Genomic DNA, 25,385 nt, shown 5'->3' on the forward strand with positions numbered 1-25,385 from the left:
AGCACTTTATTCGAAGAACTTGACCACTCACAATCTATGCAGGGTGGTCAAGAGGGGGAGTGCAACTTGAGTGGTGAGTGCAGCACCAATGGCGACAGGGAGCAGCCAATACCAACCCCGATCTTCATTCCAGTTGTAGTTGATGGGGCTGAACAGCAGAGGTGGCAGAGACCAAATGAGGAAAGGAATCCTCAGGTGTATACAAGAAGGAAGAGAGGTGTGGAGGAACAAGTGCATGAGGAGCAGTCAAAAGAAACTATGGAACAGGGGGAGCAGTCAGAAGAAACTCAAGCGACAGGAAGCTCATCTGAAGTGGAGTCATATGAAAATTCAAGTACTGAAGAAGCATCACCTAACCTGCCAATTGCTCTCAAGAAGGAAGTAGCAAGGAAAACTTTGAGTAAGGGCAATCTTGAGCATGACATCAGTAATTATGTCACCTATGAAGCCCTATCACCTTCATTTAGATCATTTGTCGCATCACTTCAAGCCGTGATTGTTCCTAAAGACTGGAAAGAAGCAAGACAAGATCCAAAGTGGTGTGAAGCCATGAGGGAAGAGTTGGAGGCCCTGAGAAAGAACAAAACATGGGAGCTAGCAAATCTTCCATATGGGAAGAAGGCAGTCAGTTGTAAGTGGATCTTCACAGTGAAGCAGAATCCTGAGGGTAAGGTTGAGCGTTACAAGGCAAGACTGGTAGCCAGAGGGTACAGCCAAACGTATGGTATTGATTATGACGAAACATTCGCCCCAGTTGCAAAGATGAATACAGTGAGGATTCTAATCTCATGTGCAGCTAACTTTGGATGGCCACTACACCAACTTGATGTAAAAAATGCCTTTTTACATGGAGATCTACAAGAGGAAGTCTACATGGAAATTCCTCCTGGACTTTCTACACCTGGGACTGTTGGGAAGGTTTGTAGATTGAGAAAATCTCTCTATGGTTTGAAGCAATCGCCAAGGGCTTGGTTTGACCGGTTCAGGCAAGCAGTTTGCAGTATGGAGTATAAACAATGCAATGGAGATCACACTATTTTCTATAAACATTCCAAGCAACAAATTACTATTCTTGCAGTATATGTGGATGACATCATAATAACGGGAGACAATGAAGAGGAGATTGGAAGATTAAAGAAATGCCTAGGCAAAGCATTTGAAGTTAAGGATCTTGGTCAGCTAAAATATTTCCTAGGTATCGAAGTTGCAAGATCAAAGAGGGGAATAGCCCTGTCTCAGCGGAAGTATACCTTAGAGCTCCTAAGTGATATGGGAATGCTTGGATGTAGAGCAGCCCCAACTCCCATTGAACAAAATCACAAATTGACAGCACAGATGGGTGAACAAGTTAACAAAGCAAAATATCAACAATTGGTTGGCAAACTTCTGTACTTGTGTCACACTAGACCAGATATTACATATGCAGTAAGTGTAGTAAGTAGATATATGCATGACCCCAGAAGTGGACACCTTGATGCAGTCTATAGAATCATGAGGTATCTAAAGGGCAGCCCTGGTATGGGACTCTGGTTCAAGAGTAATGGCCATTTGAAATTTGACGGTTATAGCGATGCTGATTGGGCTAGCTGTCTTGATGATAGACGATCAACCTCTGGCTATTGTGTGTTTGTTGGTGGAAATTTGGTATCATGGAGAAGCAAAAAACAACCGGTGATGTCAAAATCAACTGCAGAAGCTGAGTATAGGGCAATGTCTCAAGGGCTGAGTGAGATGTTATGGGTAAGAGGCCTTCTGCTTGAGCTGAAAGTGCTCAGACAAGATCCTCTGAATGTGTGGTGTGACAACAAATCTGCAATCAGCATTGCTAATCATCTAGTGCAACATGACAGAACAAAACATGTGGAGATAGACAGATTCTTTATCAAAGAGAAACTGGATGCAGGAATCATCAAGATAACTCATGTGAGCTCTGGACAACAAGTCGCCGATTGTTTGACAAAAGGTTTGGGAACCAGGGAGACCAATCTTGCTTGTGACAAGATGGGCATGATAGATATCTATCATCCCTCTTGAGGGGGAGTGTTGGGCTGTGTCTTATCTGTATTTCAGTGTGTGTGTGTGTGCCTATGTTTTTAAGGCGGTAAGGCGAGGCGAGGCGCTGGGGGGGCGCCTCACCGCCTAAGCGCTAAAGCGTAAGGCGAGGCGACGCCTTAGACACGTGCATATATAATATATGGCAGCCAATTAGGAGATTTAACAACTAGCATTAACTTAATAAATTGTACATACATATATAATAGATGGCCACCAATTAGGAGATTTAACAACTAACATTAACATATAAACTGTTACCAAAGCATAGGCCTCAAATCATCTTGTGTATATGACGGAACGGCGCCTTTGAAGTTCAGCTTCATCCTCCTCATCAATATATCGCTCCATAGCTTTAAACTTTCTAGTGTTTAAGGAATTGTGCATCTCTATCCTAATCTCCATGGATGCCTCGGGACACTTATCCGCATCACTGGAACCCCCAGAAAAGTGCTGCTTTAGCCTTCTCACTCCACCATGGACTATCTTGCCACACAATGTACACTGGAGTAAATCTTTCCTCTCTAAATCTGGCCAGAACCCATACTTCCAGGCTGGATCATCTGATGTTGCTCTTCTCCTAGGATCATTGGCTAGATCCATCAGAGCAGGTACACCTGGCTACTGTCAAAGAAAAAGAGAGAAGAGCCAAATCACTAGAGCAGCCAGATCAAGCATGGGGAAGGAGAGAAGCAGTGGTGGGGCTGCTGCCTTGTGGGTGGAGAAGCAGATCTGGGAAGAAACAGATGCAGATGAGGAGCGGGCAAGCACATCTAGCTACACTGCTGTGCATAAGAGAGGCAGCACCTAACAGTTAGTAGAGGAGCTGTGCATAACAGAGCAGGCAAGCATGGCAAGCTACACTGCTGGATGGAAGAAAGAGGAGAGGGGGAAAGGGGGGAGAAGAGAGGGCTGAATTCATACCTTGATGTGGTGCTGATCTGCTGGAAGAGGGTTGTGCCAGAGGAGGATGGGGAGGAGCTGCAGCCAGAGAGGAGGGGGAGGAACTGTGGCCGGAGGGAGGAGGCTGGCGGCTGCCGCAGATCTGAGGAGGAAGCCTCCGTCAATGGTCCAGAGAGGAGACAGGAGAGACCTCTCGCGTCGATTCACTCTCTCTTTCCCCTTCTCATAACTGGTCGCACCTGAACCAATGTTTCCCGCGCCTGTGTTCCCGCCCAGGTCAGTTTTCCCGCCTGCAATCTCTGTTTCCCTGCCTGACAAGCTAAGGCGTCCGATTTGGTCTGAGGCGTGCAAGGCGGCGCTAAGGCGGACGCTTCAGACGCCTTACAGCCTAAGGCGGACGCCTTACAGCCTAAGGCGGACGCCTTACACGACTGTCTAAGGCAAGGCCGACGCCCTGAGCCTGGAGGGCGCCCTGACGCCTAGGCGTCGCCTAAGCGACGCCTTACGGACGCCTTAAAAACAGAGGTGTGTGCGCGCGCTTATGGCCCATGTGGCCCATGTGGCCCATGTGGCCCATGTAACCCTGCAGCCTATATATGTGCTGCCCCCTTGTACAGGAAACCCTAACTCCAATAGAATACAATACCAGGCCATCTTTCTATCCCAGCCGCCACCCCTCTCTCCCCTGATTCTACAGGTTCACCTTGGTGCTGATTGGAGGGGGCGCCATGACTGGCCAGTGGGTCGGGCTTGGACGAGTCTTCAACCAGATATTTTACACCACAGGTATACATAGATATTTTCTTCTTATTACATTTCTCCTATATGCACCAAGCATGCTTCCATACGAACGGCCAAAGATTATTTAAGATAGCCAGCTTGAACTTAATAATATTAAAACCAGCAACACGAAGCCCGCATTGCATTTCCTTGGCGAATCTTCCATGATGATATATAACCCGTATCTAGATCCGAGATCAAACTGAACACTCGTGCAGTGTGCTGTGTCACAAATAGCCGAGACATGCCAGGAATATATAAGCTCACTGATTCACACTTGCTGCGCTAACCAAAAACATGTCGGCAACTGCTTTGTCTGAATGGGCTTTGGGTGGCCATATTTCTTTCAGAAGATCACCTTAACACAAATGTTCAGATCATATGGAGGTTAGTTAGATGAGAGATTCCTGCTGTCGACTGCTCTACCCATCACGCGATTGCTCATTATAAATACAGAGAGAAGCCAAGGATTGAGCACCAACAAACTGCAGCCCTTGTCTATCCAACCTTTCTCTTCCATTTCCATACTGAAGAAAGTAGCATCAGAGCCTCAAAACCACAAGCATGGCTTACCATCTAAGATCTGCAAGCGCGCCTTCCAGCCCTCGCTCAAGCAAACCCCAAGTAGAGCAGCAGCTCCAGAGCCTGAGTGCAACCATCTCTTCACCCTCGGCGACCATCGATACGACATGTGAAGGTTTGAGGAAGCTGGCAGACATCTACAGCCACATCGAGAACATGATGTGCACACCAAGCAGCCAAGTCACCCTCTGCCATACCCTGCAAAGGTTAGCGGTGGAGGCAGAGCTTGGACGGTCCCTCGTCGTGCTCGACCTCTGCAACGCCATGCAGGAGACCTTGATGGAGCTGAAGATGACTGTCCAAGAGCTCTTGCTGCTTCTCAAGAGAGGAGAGGATGCAACTTGTCAAGTCAAGGCGTACACCCGGCTAGCCAAGAAAGCACAAAACCAGTTCAAGAAGATCAGCAAGAAGACTACTTCCGACAAGAACGATTCTAGGGTGGTGATGCTAATGGCAGAAGCAAGAGAGATCACCATTCCACTGCTCGAATCCATATCCTGCATCTTGTCGAAGCAAATTGAGATGCCCAAGTGGTCTCTTGTCTCCAAAACATTGCAGAAGAGCAAAGTTGCGTGCGAAGAGGAGCAATTGTGGGCATTGGAGTGCAGTATCGAAGATCTTGAGAGCGGAGTGGAACTTCTGTACAGGAGATTGATCCAGAGCAGAGTTTCTCTTCTCAATGCTCTTAGTTCGTAGATACCCTGAGCTCTAGTTCCCTGCGGTTGGCATCCACCTTTTAAAGGATTAGTCAATCATCCTAACAGTTCTGCAATGTGTATGCACAGAAAGTTCAATAGCAAGCAAAAACAATTTTGTCAATTTCCTATTTTCTGAATTTTATCATTTATGCAAGCCGCACGATATAAATCAGTATCCTGATTAAACGACTTGGTTTCCCCTCAAACATACTATGTACTTACAGGCAGCAGAACAATAACAACTGATATAAATCAGTATCCTGATTACATGACTTGGTTCAATAAATGTTATCTACTTTATAGTTCTACACTACTGATGTTATAAGAACTGATGGTGCCTCCAGAATCTGGAAGGTGAAACATGCCAGCTCCAACCCACGACCTAGTGATGATGCATTATCATTATCGAGGGGAATACCTAATGATGCTGATGACTAACAATAATCAGGCCAACACATGCAACCGATAATACTGACCAGAACAAATCCACTGAAGATCCTTTCTTATCATGTTGCTGAACCTTCCCTTCTGCTTCCTAATGGTACAATGAACTTCATGTTTCCGTCGTTTGATTAGTTAAAAAAAGAAAAAGAAAAACAGCAGCATGCTTCTACTTTATGCATCGCAGGTAATTTTCGTTCACACAATTATCTCAGAATTATACTTGCGTGTTGTGTCCAGAATCTGTGTGCACTTACATGGTTGTCCTTGCTGTGGATAGCTGAAACACACCAGCGGTGCTGCACAGGCATAAGACCCCATCATAATGTTGAAAAATCAGCGAGCACAACAACAGAAAACCTGTATTGTATTTCCTTCAACAATACTTCATGATCACATATCAAGATCCAAAATTAAACGAAACACCCGTGCAATATACTCTGTTACCAATAACCAAGACATGCCAGGCATATAAGCTAACTCATTGATGATTGCCACGCTAACCACAAGCAGATAAAGCAACACTCTCTTATGGAGGTTAGCAGATAGGATTCTTGCTGTCGGCTGCCCTGTTCATCGTGTCATTGCTGCTGCCTCTCTGATATATATACAGGGAGAACCCCAAGGCTTAAGCACCAACAAACTGCAGGTCGTCTTGCCTACCATTCTCATCCATTTCTATACAGAAGAAAACAGCACCAAAGTTTCAATCTCCAAGCATGGCTTACCATCTACGATCGGCAAGCACGCCTTCGAGCCCTCGCTCAAACAAAGCCGAGGTCGAGGAGCAGTTCCAGAGCCTGAGCACAACCATCTCTTCGCCCTCGGCGACCATCGGTATGATGTGTGATGGCTTGAGGAGGCTCGGTGACATCTACAGCTGCATCGAGAAGATGATGTGCACAACAAGCAGCCAAGTCAGCCTTTGCCAGACCCTTCAAAGGCTGGCAGTAGAGGCGGAGCTTGGACGGTCCCTCGTCGTACTCGACCTCTGCAACGGCATGCGGGAGAGCTTCATGGAATTGAAGATGACTGTCCAAGAGCTACTGCTGGCTCTTAGGAGAGGAGACGATGTGTCTTCTCAAGTCAAGGCATATGTCAGGCAGGCAAACAAGGTCCAAAAACAGTTCAAGAAGATCAGCAAGAAGACTGCTTCCGACAAGAACGACTGTAGGGTGGTGATGCTACTGGCAGAAGCGAGAGAGATCACCATTTCGCTGCTTGAATTCACATCCTCAATCTTGTCGAAGCAAGTTGAGATGCCCAAGTGGTCTCTTGCCTCCAAAACATTCCAGAGGAGCAAAATTGTGTGCCAAGAGGAGCAATTGCAAGCATTGGAGCATAGTATTGGAGATCTTGAGAGCGGAGTGGAACTTCTCTACAGGAGATTGATCCAGAACAGAGTTTCTCTTCTGAATGTTCTTAGCTCGTAGATACCCTGAGCTCTAGTTCCCTGTGGTTGGCATCCACCTTTTAAAGGATTAGTCAATCATGATAACAATTTTCATTGTGTATACTTGTGGATATGTATAGTAAATTCACTGAACCGAAAAGCAAAGAAAACAATTTTGTCAATTTCATATCCCTGAATTTTTTCATTTCTGCTAAACTCAAATATCATTCACATGGTTAGGTAGCTTGATACAACTATTTCAGTACAATGTGTGCAGATAGAAATGATATTTATCATAGTAGACCTCACCTTTGTTAATACTTTTGGGTACAAGATTACGGGTAGAGGCAACACCCAACACATAAACAAATATCTGGCACGGCATGCTACCATATCTTATCCTTTCTCAAAAAACTGCACCCAGTTGCACCGATCTCTGAAGAGGCATTCAAGAGTTAGATGTTCAAAATAAATGCATGCGAAACATTAGGAACAGAAAATGACGGGGTAGAAAGAGTGTCACGACTAGCAACAGGAAGAGGTGTGCCATCGGCAGTGAGGACATTAACAGGCGAATCAAGAGGTTGAAGAGAAGACAACGCGGAAGAATCAGAAGACATGAAAAGAAGCTCCAGAATCCAGAACCCACGAAGATGTACCTGACGGCGTAGGTGCCGGCGGTGTTGGAGGGGTGGATGCAGTCACAGCGGCAGCGGAACCAGTCGACGAAGAGCCTGAGGAAGCCAGGAGACGCTTGAGCCGCACAATGTCCTGGTCAGTGAGTGACGGAGTCGAGGAAGATCTAGGAGTCCCACTGGAAGAGGAGCGCCTCTGGTCTCGCTGCTTCTGGCGACAATTAGACTCTGGGTGACCTGGTCGGGAGCAGTAACCACAGAAGGTGTCCCGGCGCGACCTGCCCTTCTCAGCATAAGGAGGGCGACCCAACCCTCCCCCCCCCCTGAAGGTGTAGGCAGGAGCGGTGGAGCGGTGAGACGAGTAGACGACACAGGAGCTCGGGCAGCCAACACAGACGGAACCACAAGCAACCCAGCAGAGCGAAGGCGGCTCTCCTCAGCACGAAGCTCAGCAAGAATCTCCGAGATAGGAACACGACAACGAGCAAGCAAGTGAGCACGTCGAGGCTCAAACTCAGAACGGAGGCACCCCACAGAAGGAGACGAGGATACGCATGAAACCCACGAACTCAGCATAGTTGGTGCCATCGAAGATCACTGAGCACCGAGGAACAACGACATAGCCCGAAGAAGACATGAGGAGCTCTTTTTTGAAGTCAACCGACGCAGGAACCGGATCTGGATTGGGCAGGAGGCTCACGCGCTCGAAGCAGGGCCCCCGATTCTGGATCAAGCAGGGGGCACTCTCGCTCGAGCCTCGCTCGCTCATGCCAAGAGCTCGAGCGGGAACCAGCAGGGCCCGGCCAGAACCAGCCAAGCCGGGGACGGCGTCAGCCGAACGGGCCTGGGGCGGGAACGGCTGGACGAGCCAGGGGCGGCGGCGGCCGGACGGAGAGGAGGCAGGCCGGGAGCGGCGGCGGCCTGACGGAGAGGAGGCAGGCCGGGAGCGGCGGCGACCTGACGGAGAAGAGGTGACGGCGACCTGACAGAGAAGAGGCGACGGCCAGATAGCAGCTTGCGGCCGGAGGCAAGCAGTGGGGCAACGGATCCGGACAGGCCAGAATGGAGATGGCCAAAGCGGAGATGGCCGGCGGCGGGTGAGAACGAGGCAGACTAGATACGGAGGGCACGGAGTTGCATAATGGGGAGAGAGAGGCTAGGCAGAGAGAGGCTAGCCTAGCATCTGATACCTTGTTGGATAATGGGCAACTAGTATTCACTGAGGGCCAAAGGCCAAATATACATGTGTGGTAAAGTGCAAGAAACCCCTTATACAATGGGGATAAACAAAAAGGAGACTATGCACATCTAACAAGAACAAGACTAAACTAATCATTGCAGCAACACGAAACCCGCTTTGCATTTCCTTGGCTAATCTTCCATGATCACATATAACCCGTATCTAGATCCGAGATCAAACTAAACACTCGTGCAATGCACTGTGTCACCAATGACCTAGACATGCCAGACACATATAAGCTCACTGATTCACACTTGCTGCGCTAACCAAAAACACGTAGGCAACAGCTTTGTCTGATTGGGCTTTGGGTGGCCATATTTCTTTCAACAGATCACCTTAAGTCCTTAACACGTATGGAGGTTAGTTGGATGAGATTCCTGCTGTCCACTGCTCTACCCATCATGCGATTGCTCCGTTATAAATACAGAGAGAAGCCAAGGATTGAGCACCAACAAACTGCAGCCCTTGTCTTGCCAACCTTTCTCTTCCATTTTCATACTGAAGAAAGTAGCATCAGAGCCTCAAAACCACAAGCATGGCTTGCCATCTAAGATCTGCTAGCGCGCCTTCCAGCCCTCGCTCAAGCAAACCCCAAGTAGAGCAGCAGCTCCAGAGCCTGAGTGCAACCATCTCTTCGCCCTCGGCGACCATCGATACGACATGCGAAGGTTTGAGGAAGCTGGCAGACATATACAGCTGCATTGAGGAGATGATGTGCACACCCAGCAACCAAGTCAGCCTCTGGAGGACCCTGCAAAGGGTGGCAGTGGAGGCAGAGCTAGGACGGTCCCTCGTCGTGCTCGACATCTGCAACGCCATGCAGGAGACCTTGATGGAGCTGAAGATGACTGTCCAAGAGCTCTTGTTGGTTCTCAAGAGAGGAGAGGATGCAACTTGTCAAGTCAAGGCGTACATCCGGCTAGCCAAGAAGGCACAAAAGCAGTTCAAGAAGATAAGCAAGAAAAGTGCTTCCGACAAGAACGATTCTAGGGTGGTGATGCTAATGGCAGAAGCGAGAGAGATCACCTTTTCACTGCTCGAATCCACATCCTGCATCTTGTCGAAGCAAATTGAGATGCCCAAGTGGTCTCTTGTCTCCAAAACATTGCAGAAGAGCAAAGTTGTATGCGAAGTGGAGCAATTGCGGGCATTGGAGTGCAGTATCGAAGATCTTGAGAGCGGAGTGGAACTTCTGTACAGGAGATTGATCCAGAACAGAGTTTCTCTCCTCAATGATCTTAGTTTGTAGATACTCTGAGCTCTAGTGCCCTGTGGTTGGCATCCACCTTTTAAAGGATTAGTCAATCACCCTAACAGTTTTGCAATGTGTATGCATAGAAAGTTCAATAGCAAACAAAAACAATTTTGTCTCTGAAATTTAGCACTTGTGCAAGCCCCACGATATAAATCAGTATCCTGATTAAATGACTTGGTTTCTCCTCAAACATACTATGTAGTAGTACGGAGTATGTACTTACAGGCAACAGAACAGTAACAACTGATATAAATCAGTATCCTGATTAAATGACTTGGTACAATTAAATTTAACCCTACTTGATGTTAAAAGAAGTAATGGTGTCTCCAAAATCTGGAAGTTGACCGTAATAGCCTACGCGTCTCATGGAATTATTTTCCATGGGTCATATTACTCATGCTCTAACATGCTGTAACATGCCAGCTCCAACCCACGACCATAACCTTGTGATTATGCATTATCATTATCAAGGGGAAACCTAATGATGCTGATGACTATCAATAATCAGGTCAACACATGCAACCAATAATATCAAAACAAATCCACTGAAGATCCTTTCTTATCATGTTGTTGTACCTTCCCTTCTGCTTCCTAATGGTACAATGAACTTCATATTTCCATCGTTGGATTAGTTTCAAAAATGAAATCAGAAGCAAATGGATTACACTTCTATTTTATGCATAGCATACATCGTAGTTAATTTTCTTTCACATGATTATCTCAGTTAGCCAGATGGAACTTAATATCGAAAGCATCAATTATACTTGCTTGTGTCGAGAATCTGCGTACACTTACATGGTTGTTCTTGCTGTGGATAGCTGAAACACGCCAGCGCTGCTGCACATGCATAAGACCCCCATCATAATGTTGAAAAATCAGCGAAAACCTGTATTGTATTTCCTTCAACAATACTTCATGATCACATATCAAGATCCGACATCAAACGAAACACCCGTGCAGTATACTCTGTTACCAATAGCCAAGACATGCCAAGCATATTATATAAGCTAACTCATTGATGTGTGCCACGCTAACCAGAAGCAGATAAAGCAACACTCTCTTATGGGGGTTAGCAAATGGGATTCTTGCTGTCGGCTGCTCTGTTCATCATGCCATTGCTGCTGCCTCTCCGATATATATACAGGGAGAACCCCAAGGCTTCAGCACCAAGAAACTGCAGGTCATCTTGACTACCATTCTCTTCCATTTCTCCACAGAAGAAAACAGCACCAAAGCTTCAATCTCCAAGCATGGCTTACCATCTACGATCGGCAAGCGCGCCTTCGAGCCCTCGCTCGCACAAAACAGAAGTCGAGCAGCAGCTCCAGAGCCTGAGCACAACCATCTCTTCGCCCTTGGCAACCATCGACACGATGCGCGACGGCCTGAGGAGGCTGGCAGCCATCTACAGCTGCATTGAGAAGATGGTGTGCACACCCAGCAGCCAAGTCAGCCTTTTTTTTTCGAGAAAACGCAAAAGACCTTGCGTTTGTTTTCATTGAAAAGGTAGGGAGTCAGTTACAGTCGTCCTAGGACGAATAAAGCGAGAATAAGATACAAGGCTCAGTGCACGTCCCATGTAGGGGGGAGGACTACTCTAAGACCTGCCGCTCCGGCCTTAGCCCAGGAGCCGGCTTCCTCCTTGATTCGGTCGACGAGCGTGCCGAGGGAAGGCGTCGCGTTATCGAAAACGCAGCTGTTCCTATGCTTCCAGATGAGCCACGGTACTAGGAGCGCTACGGATTGCAGGGCCTTGCGTTGTGCTTGTGGCATGTTGTGCTTGGCGTGTTGCCACCAGTCCATGAGGGTGGGCTCCTGGTTGGGGATCGGCGCTGGGATGCGCAGCCACGCCAGGGTCTCGTGCCATGCCTGCCTCGAGAAGGGGCAGTCAAGCAAGAGGTGCCGGATCGTTTCTGGTGCCTGATCGCACAGAAGACAGCGCGGATGATGCTGCAGGCCATGGCGGGCTAGGCGGTCGGCGGTCCAGCAGCGATCCAGGTTAGCGAGCCAATGGAAAAACTTGACCCTCGGGGGAGCCCACGCCTTCCAAATCAGCTTCCAGGAGTAGGAGTGCGTGGATCCTTGGAAGGTGGCCATGTAGCAAGTCTGCGCAGAATAGATGCCGCTCGTGGTCCACTTCCAGATCAGTTGCTCGGGGGCATCGCGAAGTGTGGCCTGCTGCGCGAGGTGCCAAAGCTGCAGGTACTGACCGATCTCGTGGAGGCCGAGAACGCCCTGGATGTCACGGGCCCAAGCGTTGCCGTTGAGGCCTTCGGCCACCGTTCTAACCTTGCGCCGTTGTTTGGGGACGCAGTTGTAGAGCAGGGGCATGAGCTCGCCGACGGAGCGCCCGTTGAGCCATCGATCCTCCCAGAACAGGGCTTTGATGCCGTTCCCAATGGCCATGAAGGTGGAAGCAAAGAACAGGGAGCGCTCATGGCAGGAGAATTGGAGATCCAGCCCTTGCCAGGCGCGTCCCTCGTCAGTTCGCGAGAGCCATAGCCACCGCAGTCTGAGCGCAAGCCCGGTGCGCTCGAGGTCGCGAACCCCGAGACCTCCAAGCTCGAGGGGGCGGGAGACAAGGCGCCAGTTCACATGGCAGTGACCGCCGTTGGCGACGGCTCGCCCAGCCCATAAGAATCCCCGTTGAATCTTCTCGAGCTGCCGCAGAGTTTTCTTCGTGGGGGCAAAAGCAAGCAGCTGGTGCACCGGGATCGCGCAGAGAACCGACTTGACGAGGGCAAGCCTGCCGGCTCTGTTCATAAGCCATGCTTTCCAGGTGGGTAAGCGCCCGGCGACCCTGTCGACCAAGGGCTGTAGCTGACCGGCGGACGGGCGGCGCGTCGTCAATGGTATGCCGAGGTAGGTGACTGGGAGCTCAGCGGTCGAACAGCCCAGGCCGGCGATGATCTCAGTGGCAACCTGCTCCCCATGCAAGACCGTGGCCGAGCTCTTGGCGTAATTTACTTTGAGGCCGGACGCTCCGCCAAACAGGCCAAGGATTTCCTTGACCGCAGTTATGTCGCTCTCCGTGGCATGGCAGAATAGCATGACGTCGGCGGCGGATAATGATATAGCCGGAATAGGCCTCCGCGGGTGCAGCGGCAGGAGGATGCCCGCGTCGTGGGCGCGTCGAATCAGCCGGCCGAGGGTGTCAACCGCGAGCACGAATAGCTGCGGGGACAGAGAGTCGCCCTGCCGCAGCCCTTCTCTGTGCCAAATCGGAGGTCCTGGCACACCATTCAACAGGACCCGGGTGCTCGCCGAGGACAGGAGGATGGCAATTCACTCAAGGAAGCGATGACCGAACCCATATTGGCGCAGGACCTCAAAGAGGAATGGCCATGATATGGAGTCGAATGCGGCGTGAGGTCAAGCTTGAGCATGACCCGGGGGGGCCCAAGTTGGCTCAATAGCTTGAGCGATTGCCGGACGAGCATGAAGTTGTCGTGGAGGCTCCGTCTGAGGATGAACGCGTTTTGATTGCGGCTGACAAGGTGGTCAAGTTTTGGAGCTAGCCGGAGCGAGAGGGCCTTGGCGAAGACCTTGGCCACAATGTGAATGAGGCATATCGGGCGGTAGTCTCACAGCTCTAGGGCGTCGGCGCGCTTCGGCAGCAGAGTTAGCAGTGCCTGGTTGAGCTTGCAGAAGCCGTGGCCGCGCATCTCAAAGAGCTGCTGGAACACGTCCATGAAGTCCTGCTTGACGATGCTCCAACACGCGCGAAGGAATTCGGCGTTGAAGCCGTCGGGCCCGGGTGCCTTGTGCGCGGGCAGGCGTTTTACTGCCTCCCAAATCTCCTCCGGGCAGAAGGCCGCATCAAGATCTGAAAGATCACTTCCGTCAATGAGCTGCGACAGATCCAGCGTGTGGTCGCGCTCGACCGCCGTGCCAAGCAGGGCGTCGAAGTGCCGGAAAGCAGCCTCGGCCATCTCATTGTGGTCGGTGAGCAGCAGGCCATTCGGGGAGAGGCGAAAGATGCGGTTCTTCTGTCGTCGAAACGAGCACTGCGGTGGAAGAAGGCAGTGCTGGCGTCACCATCTTTGAGGGAGGCGATAAGGGCGCGCTGTCTAGCAATCGTCTGTTCCAAGGATGCAAGTCCCAGGTACGAGATTTTCAGCTGTTTGCGTAGCCAATCCTCCGGAGCCGTGAGGATTCGGTCTTCCTAGGCCTTGTCAAAGCGTGCGATAAGCTCTCTCGCAATGGCTAGCTTGGTCTTCACGTTGCCAACCGCTTTGGCACTCCAGCTCGTCAAGCATCGCGCCGTGGTCTGGAGGCATAACATAAGGCGACGGAAGGGATCGGGCTCGTGAACGGAACCCCACGCCGCGGCCACCGTCTCGTGGAAACCGTCCAAGCGCAGCCAGTGATCCTCAAAATGGAACCTGCGGTGCAGCACGGGTGCGGGGGCGCAGTCCAGTAGCAGGGAAGAGTGGTCCGACACGACGGACGCCACGCATGTCAGATGACATTCGCCATGTCCGTCCTCCCAGTCCGACGTGCACAGCACTCGGTCGAGGTGTACCAAGGTCGGGGGGGGGGGGATTGTTCGTTCGACCACGTATAGCGTCGCCCGTTGAGATATACCTCCTTGAGCGCGAGGTCGTTGACGAGGCGGCTGAACTTGCCCATCATGCGCCTGTTTAGGTTGTCCATGTTCTTGTCCTCGGAGCGGAGGATGAGGTTAAAGTCCCCGCAGAGCATCCACGGGCCGTGGCAGTCCGCTCTAATCTCGCGTAACTCCTCCAGGAAGGCGACCTTGGCCACGTCATCCTGTGGCCCATAAACAACGGTGATCCACCACGGCGTGCCGCCGGGCGTGGCGACGCGGGCCGAGATCGCGTTGTTGGTGAACAGGGGATCAGAGATGGACACAGCCCTGCTTTTCCAAGCCAGGAGAATGCCGCCGCGCGTGCCCAGCGCCGGGAGGTAAGTGTAGTCGTCGAACTCCGAGCCAAGCGTGTCAAGAACAATGGACGAGCAAAGCAACTCAATCTTCGTTTCTTGTAAGCATACAATGGAGGCGCCGGTGGTGTCAAGCAGCGTGCGGATGGCGTGGCGCCGCGCTCGTGCGTTGAGGCTGTGCACATTCCATACAACGATCTTGAGGCCGTGATCCATATAGAGTGGATCGACGGGGAGTGGTGTCTAGGAGGATCTAAGTTGCGCACACCGGGTCGACGTGCGCCGCAGCAGCGGTCTGACTCGTCAGGCAGGCTGGGATCTCACGATCGACCAACGCGGCGATGGCAGACATCATGGACAGCGGGATTGATGCAGCAAATAGATCGTCGTATGCCTTCATCTCCGCGGCCGAGATCTTCTGGTTAGTCCCGACGATTCCGAGCGTGCGTAGGACCTGAACTTGCGCACGTCGAGCGGCCGTGGGTGGTGCAGCGGGCGTGGACGTGGTGGAGGCAGATCGGCCACGGCGAGGAGCGAAGTCGAGAGGCCGGCGAGGCCTCTTCCCGGGCACCGGCATGGTAGCGTTCAGCTCCTTGGTGGCTGCGGCGAGGAAGTCCCCCAGCGTCCAGGGGCATGCGGTGGCAGCTGATCCGCGCGATCGGCGCATGATTATCGGCAGGGAGGCGAAACGACCGGGTCCGGATCCATGCATGCCCGACCGAGCCAGTCCGGCGTTGGCAGGTGTCGCAGCGGGCCTGGGGGGGCTGGGGCCGTGCAGTGCTGTGCGGGCGTTTGCGGGTCCCGCTGGGCAGGGGTGGGCGACATGGATCTGTCCCTGCGTGGGGTCACCGATGCGCGGGCGGGAGAAGCGGCGTGGGGCTCGGGCGCGGCACTGGCCAATCCAACGCGCTCGACTGGGGTCGCGACCAGGTCAGCATCTGGCTCCTCCACAGGATCCGATTCGGGAGGGATGCCACTTTGGCCCGACAAGATGGGCGTTGTCGTCTGCGTAGCCTGCTGCGAGTCGGGGACCTCGCTGAGCACGGCCCAGTCCCGACAGGCAGAAGGGGCAGGAGAGGCAGCAGGTGGCCCCGCGGGATCGCCCTCGGGCTCTGGGGGAGGCACCAGATTCAAAATGCCGGTCGTGTCCAAGGCTGCCGAGGCCACAAGCATGTCGCCAGCTGGCCCAGACGAGCCAGACTGCGCGTCCGCAGGGGCGCCGTCACCGCTGCGAGCCTGGCCCGCAGGCAAAGCAGGCTTATCTTTCCTTTTACCCTTTCCTTTTCTGGCACGATAACTCCAGGCAGGCCAGGTCCGCGTCGACTCCAGTGACGGCCTCGCGGCCCAGCGCTCGGAATGACGTGGCCAGACCAGCGGACAGCCTGGCTTCGTCCATCCCCGAGCAGGCGGAGATCCGGGCGACAGCCCGAAACCTCGAGACAGGTACTCCAGTCATTCCGTCTAGTTCTTCCAATTGCTCATTCTCTGCTCTTGAGTCGGCCCCGCTTGGCCATCTTGCCAAGGTCACTGCAGACTCGGCGATTGTCTTCAGGGGGGAGGTGGGTCCCCCCTTAGTCCAGATAGAGGTGATCCGCACTCACGAGATCCTAGATGGGAGGTTGGCTGAGACTTGCGCGCACCTTCTAAGCGCAACCACCTCCGGATCCACGCCTACCCCATCCCCGCATGGGGTGACTTCGACGACGATGGTGGAGATCCGTGGTCGCACTTGCTCCCGCACCACTGACTTGCGCGCGCAAAGTGCCTCCCCCGTCCTGGGGTCAAGCAGCCCCCCGATGGCCCCCTGATGCGGACGCTCTTCTGAAACATCTGTGGTTTCGGCCAGGATAGCCGCCGCCACGAACTTATCGAGTACATGCGAGGCGATAGAATCGACATAGTGGCCATCCAAGAAACCATGCGTATGGATTTTCCTCTTCCGGAGCTTGAGCGGTTGAGCTCTCACCTGTTTACCTCCACTGGCTCGCTTCTAGTGGGACCACATGTCATTCGGGTGGCATCCTTTGGCATCCTTTTAGGCATAAAGGATGCCACCTTCGAGGTGGGCGGCATGGACAGGGGAGAGTTTTTCGTCGGCATGGAGATTTTCGAAAGGGCTCTCAACTTCAAATGGGAGATTGTCATAGTCTATGGCCTGCCGACCACCACCGCTCTGAGGCCTTCCTCGACGAACTTCTAAGGAAGGTCTCAGACACTCAACTGCCTGTGGTGGTTGGGGGCGATTTTAATCTTATCCGCTCGGCCGAGGACAAAAGCAATAATCTAGTCAACTACCCTCGGATGCAGATGTTCAACGACTGCATCGTGCATCTCGGTCTTCGAGAATTAGATAGGTTTGTTGCTAGGTTCACCTAGACCAACCGCCAGGTCGACCCGATGTGGTCCGTCCTAGACCGTGTCTTCGTGTCGCCGGAGTGGGAGCTCCGCTGTCCCCTAGCTTCTCCGGGCCATCACAAGGATCGGGTCAGATCACGTCCCTATACTCCTCTCTTCGGAGAATGACCGTCCGCCACAACCCCCACGGTTCCGCTTCGAGACTTTCTGGGTTAACCAGGATGGGTTCGTCAAGGTTGCCCGCGATTAGTGGATTGCGTCCCGCGGTTCCCCTCACCGGTCCCTCTCGGTTGTGGACTCCTGGCACTTTTGCGCTAAATGCGCGCGCCAGTTTATGAAGTGGTGGGGAGCTAACCTCGGTCGGAATTTGAGGGAGCATAAGAAAGCACTTCTCGACTCCATCTAGGCTTTAGACCTTTGGGCAGACTCCTCGGGCTTGTCTTCCGACGAGTGGATGCTCCGGTATGATCTCGAGGAACAGCTGACGGTAATTTACACGGCCGAGGAGGCCTATTGGTGCCAACGTGGTACCCAGAGATGGGTCCTCAAGGGTGACGCAATACGGCATACTTCTAGGCCATCGCCAATGGCCGGCGGCATCGTAACTCTATTCCCCTCCTTTGGACGGTGATAACCTCCTCCAACGTCCAGCTGAGATTCGCGCGCACGTTGATGGCTTTTATAAAGCCCTCTTCTCACCCTTCCATATGAAATCTGGGCGATTAGACTACCACTGAAGATTCGGATCTTTCTATGGCAATGGATCCGGGGACGGGTGCCTTCAGGGGTGGAGGTACTCAAGCGGAATGGCCCTGGCGATGGGATCTGCCCCTTGTGCGGGACGGAAGAGGACTTGAATCACATCTTCTTCACATGCGTGTCCGCGCAATTCCTTTGGAGTTGCTTCCGGGAGGTGGTCGGCGGACTTTGGTGTAACAACAACTTCTCCGACCTCTTCGCGAAAATCCAAGCCTCTCCACAGCATATCCACCACATCAGGAGGCTGGGTATTGGGGTGCTTTCCTGGACACTTTGGACGGTTCGCAATAAACTTGTGATCCAGCGTGCGCCCCTTCGACGTGCTACTGACGCGGTTTTTAAAATGTGTGGTTACTTGAGCTCTGGTGAACGCTTAGCTGTCCTCAAGACCGAGACGCCATCGACATCCTCATCGCAGATCTTCGTGTGATGGCCCTCCGTCTGGCCCCGCCGCTTCCTCCACCTCCGCCTGAGCCGCATTAGCCCTTCGTGGCCGATGCTACCCTGTTTTCGTTTATTTATGGTGTGTTGAGTTGTGCCCTCGGCAAAACCCTCGTGGACCTTGTTAGTGTGCTACCTTTGCGTGTGTGTGCGGTGTGAACCTTTATTGGATCTTGTGGCTTTGGTGGTTTGCTTTATATATAAAATGGGGTGAAAGACTTTTTCGGTAAAGATGAGTGTTCAGGAGCTGCATTTGGTTATGAAAAGGGAAGATGATGCGGCCGTGCGGCTCAAGATTCTGTCCCACATCCGCTGTGTCAAGCAAGATGCAGAAACATGTCAAGAAGGTTGGGAGGGTAACTGGTTTTGATCACAATGACAACAGCAGGGTGATCAGGATACTTACAGAAGCACAGGAGACCACTGGCCATGCTAGGTTCTGGCAGGTGGTGTCTTATTGTCTCCCAGATATTCCAGAAGAGAAAACCCGCATGCAAGAAGGATCTGTTGCAGGCACTGGAGATCATCGCTGATCTAGAGAGTGGAGTCAAGACCATGTTCAGGAAAATGATACAGAACAGAGTCTCTCTTCTTTTCTGAGTGCTCTCAGCTTGTAGAGGCCCAACTGCAATTACCTGTGACTGTGATTGGCATCCACCTTTTAGAGGATTTGCTGATCATCCCACTAAAGTCCAATGTAAATACAAATGGCAAAACATATCATCAGAACCAACTTTTTGGTACATCCCTTCTGGTCAATTTTTGTCTTCATGTATGCAGATGCCACTGTCGTCTTACGTTATATCCTGGCGGCTTGCTTCTTTGCAGGATTTGGTGTAATGTTGTCTTCTTTACCACTTCCCATTTGATCATATATACTTGATATTGATATATAGCTGGCAATGGAACAATCACCTGAAACGTGGAACGGTTCAGGAGAGAATAATGTTTTCTTAACACAACTTTATACAAACAACAAACAACAACAACAAAGCCTTTATTCCCAAACAGGTTGGGATAGGCTAGAGGTGAAACCCATAAGATCTCGCGACCAACTCGTGTCTCTAGCACATGGATAGCAAGCTTCCACGCACCCCTGTTCATAGCTAGTTCTCTGGTGATACTCCAATCCTTCAGGTCTCTTTTAACGGACTCCTCCCATGTCAAATTTGGTCTACCCCGGCCTTTCTTGTTATTCTCCACACGCTTTAGCCGCCCGCTATGCACTGGAGCTTCTGGAGGCCTGCGCTGAATATGCCCAAACCATCTCAAACGATGTTGGACAAGCTTCTCTTCAATTGGTGCTACCCCAACTCTATCTCGTATATCATCATTCCGGACTCTATCCTTCCTCGTGTGGCCACACATCCATCTCAACATACGCATCTCCGCCACACCTAATTGTTGAACATGTCGCCTTTTAGTCGGCCAACACTCAGCACCATACAACATTGCGGGTCGAACAGCCGTCATGTAGAACTTGCCTTTTAGCTTTTGTGGCATTCTCTTGTCACAGAGAATGCCAGAAGCTTGGTGCCACTTCATCCATCTGGCTTTGATTCGATGGTTCACATCTTCATCAATACCCCCATCCTCCTGTAGTATTGACCCCAAATATCGAAAGGAGTCCTTCTGAGGTACCACCTGCCCCTCAAGGCTAACCTCCTCCTCCTCACACCTAGTAGTACTGAAACCGCACATCATGTACTCGCTTTTAGTTCTACTAAGCCTAAACCCTTTCGATTCCAAGGTTTGTCTCCATAACTCTAACTTCCTATTTACCCCCTTCCGACTATCGCCAACTAGCACCACATCATCCGCAAAGAGCATACACCATGGGATATCTCCTTGTATATCCCTTGTGACCTCATCCATCACCAAGGCAAAAAGATAAGGGCTCAAAGCTGACCCCTGATGTAGTCCTATCTTAATCGGGAAGTCATCAGTGTCGACATCACTTGTTCGAACACTTGTCACAACATTATCGTACATGTCCTTGATGAGGGTAATGTACTTTGCTGGGACTTGGTGTTTCTCCAAGGCCCACCACATGACATTCCTCGGTATCTTATCATAGGCCTTCTCCAAGTCAATGAACACCATATGCAAGTCCTTCTTTTGCTCCCTGTATCTCTCCATAAGTTGTCGTACCAAGAAAATGGCTTCCATGGTCGACCTCCCAGGCATGAAACCATACTGATTTTTGGTCACGCTTGTCGTTCTTCTTAAGCGGTGCTCAATGACTCTCTCCCATAGCTTCATTGCATGGCTCATCAACTTAATTCCACGGTAATTAGTACAACTCTGAACATCCCCCTTGTTATTGAAGATTGGTACTAATATACTCCGTCTCCATTCTTCTGGCATCTTGTTTGCCCGGAAAATGAGGTTGAAAAGTCTAGTTAGCCATACTATCGCTATGTCCTCGAGGCCTTTCCACACCTCAATGGGGATACAATCAGGGCCCACCGCCTTGCCTCCTTTCATCCTTTTTAAAGCCTCCTTGACCTCAGACTCCTAGATTCGCCGCACAAAACGCATGCTGGTCTCATCAAAGGAGTCGTCCAGTTCAATGGTAGAACTCTCATTCTCCCCATTGAACAGCTTGTCGAAGTACTCCCGCCGTCTATGCTTAATCTCCTCGTCCTTCACCAAGAGTTGGTCTACCCCGTCCTTGATGCATTTGACTTGACCAATATCCCTCGTCTTCCTCTCTCAGATCTTGGCCATCTTATAGATGTCCCTTTCGCCTTCCTTCGTGCCTAACCATTGGTAGATGTCCTCATATGCCCGACCGGTTGCTTCACTGACAGCTCGCTTTGCAGCCTTCTTTGCCATCTTGTACTTCTCTATGTTGTCTGCACTCCTGTCCAGGTATAGGCGTCTGAAGCAATCTTTCTTCTCTTTAATCGCCTTCTAGACATCATCATTCCACCACCAGGTATCCTTATCTTCGCTTCTCCTTCCCCTGGACACTCCAAACTCCTCCGAGGCCACCTTACGAATGCAAGTCGCCATCTTCATCCACACATTGTCCGCATCCCCTCCTTCCTCCCAAGGGCCCTCCTTAATGACCCTCTCCTTGAACGCCTGAGCTACCTCCCCCTTGAGCTTCCACCACTTCGTTCTAGCGACTTTGGCACGCTTATCCCGCTGGACACGAATCCAAAAGCGGAAGTCAGCAACCACCAGCTTATGCTGAGGTACAACACTCTCTCCAGGTATCACCTTACAGTCTAGGCACGCACGCCTATCTTCTCTTCTCGAGAGGATGAAATCAATCTAGCTAGAGTGTTGGCCACTACTAAAAGTCACCGGATGTGATTCTCTCTTTCTAAAGAGGGTGTTAGCTACAATCATGTCGTAGGCTAGAGCAAAGCTTAAGACATCTTCTCCTTCTTGATTCCTGGTACCATAGCCAAAGCCCCCATGCGCCCCTTCAAAACATGTGTTAGATGTACCTACGTGGCCATTGAGGTCTCCTCCTATGAAGAGCTTCTCGCCAATCGGTACACTCCTAACCATGTCTTCTAGGCCTTCCCAGAACTCCCTCTTGGTGTTCTCATTGTGGCCTACTTGCGGGGAATACGAGCTGATAACATTGAGAACTAAGTCCCCAACTACCAGCTTGACCAGGATAATCCGGTCCCCACGTCTCTTGACATCTACCACTCCATACTTGGCTCTTGTTGATCAAGATGCCTACGCCATTTCTGTTTGCAGCCGTCCCCGTGTACCACACAGCTTGAAGCCGGTATCCTCCACCTCCTTCGCCTTCTATCCCCTCCATTTGGTTTCTTGGACGCAAAGGATATCAACATCTCTCCTCACCGCTGCATCAACTAGCTCCCGAAGCTTCCCTGTCAGAGACCCTACGTTCCAGCTACCTAAGCGAATCCTCCTAGGCTCGGCTAGCTTCCTTACCCTTCGCACTCGTCGAGTCAAATGCGAAGACCCTTGCTCATTTTCCACTACATCCGGGCGCCGATGTAGCGCGCCACTAAGGATGCGACGACCCGATCCTCGCTCACTTGCCACCGTATCCGGATCAAGATACGGCGCGTCACCGGGGGGTGACGGCCCGGCCCTTGCCCATTTTCCACCACACCCGGGTTCCGATGTGGTGCGTCGCTGGGAGGGTTACGCCCCAACGAAAATCTTTTGGGTTTCATCTCCATAAGAGTGGCTGAGTTTTTACGTTGGCTCGCCAAGCCTATCACAACCCTTCTCCTTTACCCGGGCTTGGGACCGGCTATGTTGAGACAAGATAGGCGGAGTTTCTTAACACAACTTTATACTAAATAAAAATGCTCTCTGACTTTAGACAAGCATTTAGCATGGAACTCGCACTATTAGATCAGGATAATTATGTAGCCAGAAGCACACCTTAGAAGTTTGTGTTCTGTGGTTTCGAGGAAACTGCCATGCTACTCACATGGGAAATGCTTCAAGAAACAAAAAATGGGAAAAATATATTGAATCAACAAGAAAAGTCTGGACATTGAACAGGTGTGGCAAATGACCAACAACCAGATTGTATGACTAATACAAGTTATACATCCAAGCACCAACAATCTAGACAAGAGTTGACAAGCCATCTAAAGCTGTACCAGCTCATTTCGTGCCCACATATATATTAGATATCTATGCAAATTCTTGTTGTCAATACTTGGAACATAACAATGTGATAAGGTCAGCTAGATGCACGCAATGCACTACAAAATTGTAGAACACGTGGATTATTTCGACAGATCGCTGAAATAGGTTAGGTAGGAATTGTGAAGTCAACTCCTCCTATCTAGCAGGTGCAACAAAGAAGCAACAAGGTTGCTTCCTCCTCATTTTGCTTCATGCTGCCACCTGTTTTGATCCATGAACAAACTGCATCTCGTGCAGATGACTTTGCTGCAAATAATGGAGACATGACAGCGGATAGCCTCAGATGCTCAACTAAAGATCATTCCGGCAGTAAGGAAGAAACAAAATATAATCAACTTTTTTGGAGAAATTCAGTACGAACAAGGTTTTGCTTATGTACAATGTCACTATATAAATATATATTTACATTGGAGATTTTTTGAAGATGATTTACGGCACGATTTTGCAAAAGTAAAAGATCATTAGAACAGGAAAAATACATTGCAAATTTGTCGGTACAATTACTTAATATGAAATTGACATACAAAACCCCAAAAGAAGGGGACAATATGTTGAACGAACAACAAGCAGACTATCCTTGTACAGTGGATCTTGCTCAATGCCACCTAAACATGCCAGCACCAAACATCAAGGTTTGACATTGTAATTAGAACAGCTTTGCACTGACGATGCAAGCAAAAACACATAGATAAAAGCTATGCATGTGCTTGCACCAGGATCCAGCATTATTATAAACCACCAAGAAGATTCTTGCTGTTCATCACTGAAACATGACAACGTGACATCTCAACGGGAAGATAGCCAGCGCACCAGTGTAACGCGCTAAGAGTTAGACAGCTATAATGTTTTAATCACTACACTGCTCCCAGATCAAGAACCTTGATCGGCAGCATCTGGAATACAAAATTTCATGATTCCCTTTGTCTACCATCGAAGCTATGCTGCATCACATCCATCCTCTGTATATATAGGTCTCAAGACAAGACTATACACACCAAGACAACACTTGATCTTTCCTCCTCAAGTCCTCACTCCTTCCAACTCAATACAGAGATTAGTTTCCGAAGCAGATATGGCTTTTGCTCTAAGATCAATAAGCTTGCCTTCAAGGCATCACACCACTGAGGCGGAAGTACAAGAAGATCTGCACAGCCTAGAGACAAGTGTCTCTTCATCCATCACCATCGAGACGATGTGTGATGGCCTGCGGAGGCTTGGAGACATCTACAGTGCTGTTGAGGAGATCATCCAGTTGCCAAGCAACCAAGTCTGTTCCTCCCAGCAGAGGAAGATATTGGATGGAGAGACGGAATGTTCTCTCGAGCTTCTGGATCTCTGCAACAACATGCAAGAGATCTTCGTTGAGCTCAAGGCCATTATCCAAGAGCTGCAAGTGGCTCTAAGAAAAGGAGATGATGCAACCATCCAAGCCAAGATCCAGTCTTACATCAGACTGGTGAAGAAGGCTGGTAAACAATTCAAGAAGACTACCAGGAAGGCGACTTCGGACAAGATGGATTGCGGAATGGTCAGTCTATTGATCAACGCAAGGGAGATGACTATCTCTCTACTTGAGTCCGTGGTGCACCTTTTGTCCAAGCAAATCGAAGTGCCTAAACAGTCCCTAGTTTCCAAGGCATTTCACAAGAAAAAAGCTGTTGTTTGTGAGGAGCAATTGCAGGACTTAGAGTGCAGTATCAGGGATCTTGAGAGTGGAGCAGGACACCTGTTCCGGAAATTAATCCAGAGCAGAGTTTCTCTCCTAAACATACTTAGCTCATAGATCTCCAGGAGCCTTGTCACTCATATCATGTTATTGGCATCCGATTTTTGGAGGACTGGCCAATCTCACATTTTCCCCAGATGTATATACAATACAGATGTAAAAAAACAACAGAAACAAATCCCAAATTTTGATCTATTTTGTGCCCGCAATATATTTTTGTGATGTCATAATAGTTTGGTTCAGATCCTTATTTGCCTGATCTTGTTTTGCGTACATGATACATGCCAGTTTGAAGTCAGAAAAAGCTTGTATTTTTCAGAATAAAGTACTACCCCCCACCCCCCACCCCACCCACACACACAAAAAAAACACAGTATTTATGAAGTGTCGCTGTTATTTGTTTTTTGTTGTGTAAGAACAGATACATATGTGAAAATTACAAATTACTGCAGAAAAAACAAAATCTCCATTTTGAAATCAATATCTGGGTATTGAAGCTATCTAAAATAATTTCATATCTCCTTGATAAAAACAATCCTTAGTTTTTAAAATGGTGTAATT

General features: G+C 50.2%; 4 protein-coding genes across 5 annotated transcripts; all 4 read left to right on the forward strand.

The window, feature by feature from the left end:
* Positions 1–1,700: 1,700 nt before the first annotated feature.
* On the forward strand, positions 1,701–5,136 carry LOC123161981 (uncharacterized). Of its 2 annotated transcripts, none has more exons than XM_044579782.1 (2): positions 1,701–2,081; positions 3,481–5,136. In XM_044579782.1, the coding sequence occupies exon 2, from the start codon at positions 4,300–4,302 to the stop codon at positions 5,011–5,013; it is 714 nt and encodes a 237-aa protein (XP_044435717.1). In that variant the 5' UTR covers positions 1,701–2,081; positions 3,481–4,299; the 3' UTR covers positions 5,014–5,136. The 2 variants fall into 2 exon arrangements, with proteins under 2 accessions (XP_044435717.1, XP_044435718.1); XM_044579783.1 differs by having other exon boundaries at positions 1,701–2,075.
* Positions 5,137–5,278: 142 nt separating this feature from the next.
* Positions 5,279–7,022, forward strand: LOC123161982 (uncharacterized). The gene has a single exon (XM_044579784.1). The coding sequence runs from the start codon at positions 6,176–6,178 to the stop codon at positions 6,887–6,889; it is 714 nt and encodes a 237-aa protein (XP_044435719.1). The 5' UTR covers positions 5,279–6,175; the 3' UTR covers positions 6,890–7,022.
* A 2,221-nt stretch (positions 7,023–9,243) lies between these two features.
* On the forward strand, positions 9,244–11,386 carry LOC123161983 (uncharacterized). Its single transcript, XM_044579786.1, has one exon. It carries the CDS (start codon positions 9,260–9,262, stop codon positions 9,971–9,973), a length of 714 nt encoding a protein of 237 aa, XP_044435721.1. The 5' UTR covers positions 9,244–9,259; the 3' UTR covers positions 9,974–11,386.
* An 11,989-nt stretch (positions 11,387–23,375) lies between these two features.
* LOC123161979 (uncharacterized) lies at positions 23,376–25,144 on the forward strand. Its single transcript, XM_044579781.1, has one exon. It carries the CDS (start codon positions 24,009–24,011, stop codon positions 24,879–24,881), a length of 873 nt encoding a protein of 290 aa, XP_044435716.1. The 5' UTR covers positions 23,376–24,008; the 3' UTR covers positions 24,882–25,144.
* The last annotated feature ends 241 nt before the right edge of the window (positions 25,145–25,385 follow it).

This window comes from Triticum aestivum, chromosome 7B (assembly GCF_018294505.1).
Source record: "Triticum aestivum cultivar Chinese Spring chromosome 7B, IWGSC CS RefSeq v2.1, whole genome shotgun sequence".
Classification (NCBI taxonomy): Eukaryota; Viridiplantae; Streptophyta; class Magnoliopsida; order Poales; family Poaceae; genus Triticum; species Triticum aestivum.

Coding starts and splice junctions, on each gene's coding strand:
- LOC123161981 (XM_044579782.1), top strand. CDS start 4,300: ATGGCTTACCATCTAAGATCTGCAAGCGCGCCTTCCAGCCCTCGCTCA.
- LOC123161982 (XM_044579784.1), top strand. CDS start 6,176: ATGGCTTACCATCTACGATCGGCAAGCACGCCTTCGAGCCCTCGCTCA.
- LOC123161983 (XM_044579786.1), top strand. CDS start 9,260: ATGGCTTGCCATCTAAGATCTGCTAGCGCGCCTTCCAGCCCTCGCTCA.
- LOC123161979 (XM_044579781.1), top strand. CDS start 24,009: ATGATTCCCTTTGTCTACCATCGAAGCTATGCTGCATCACATCCATCC.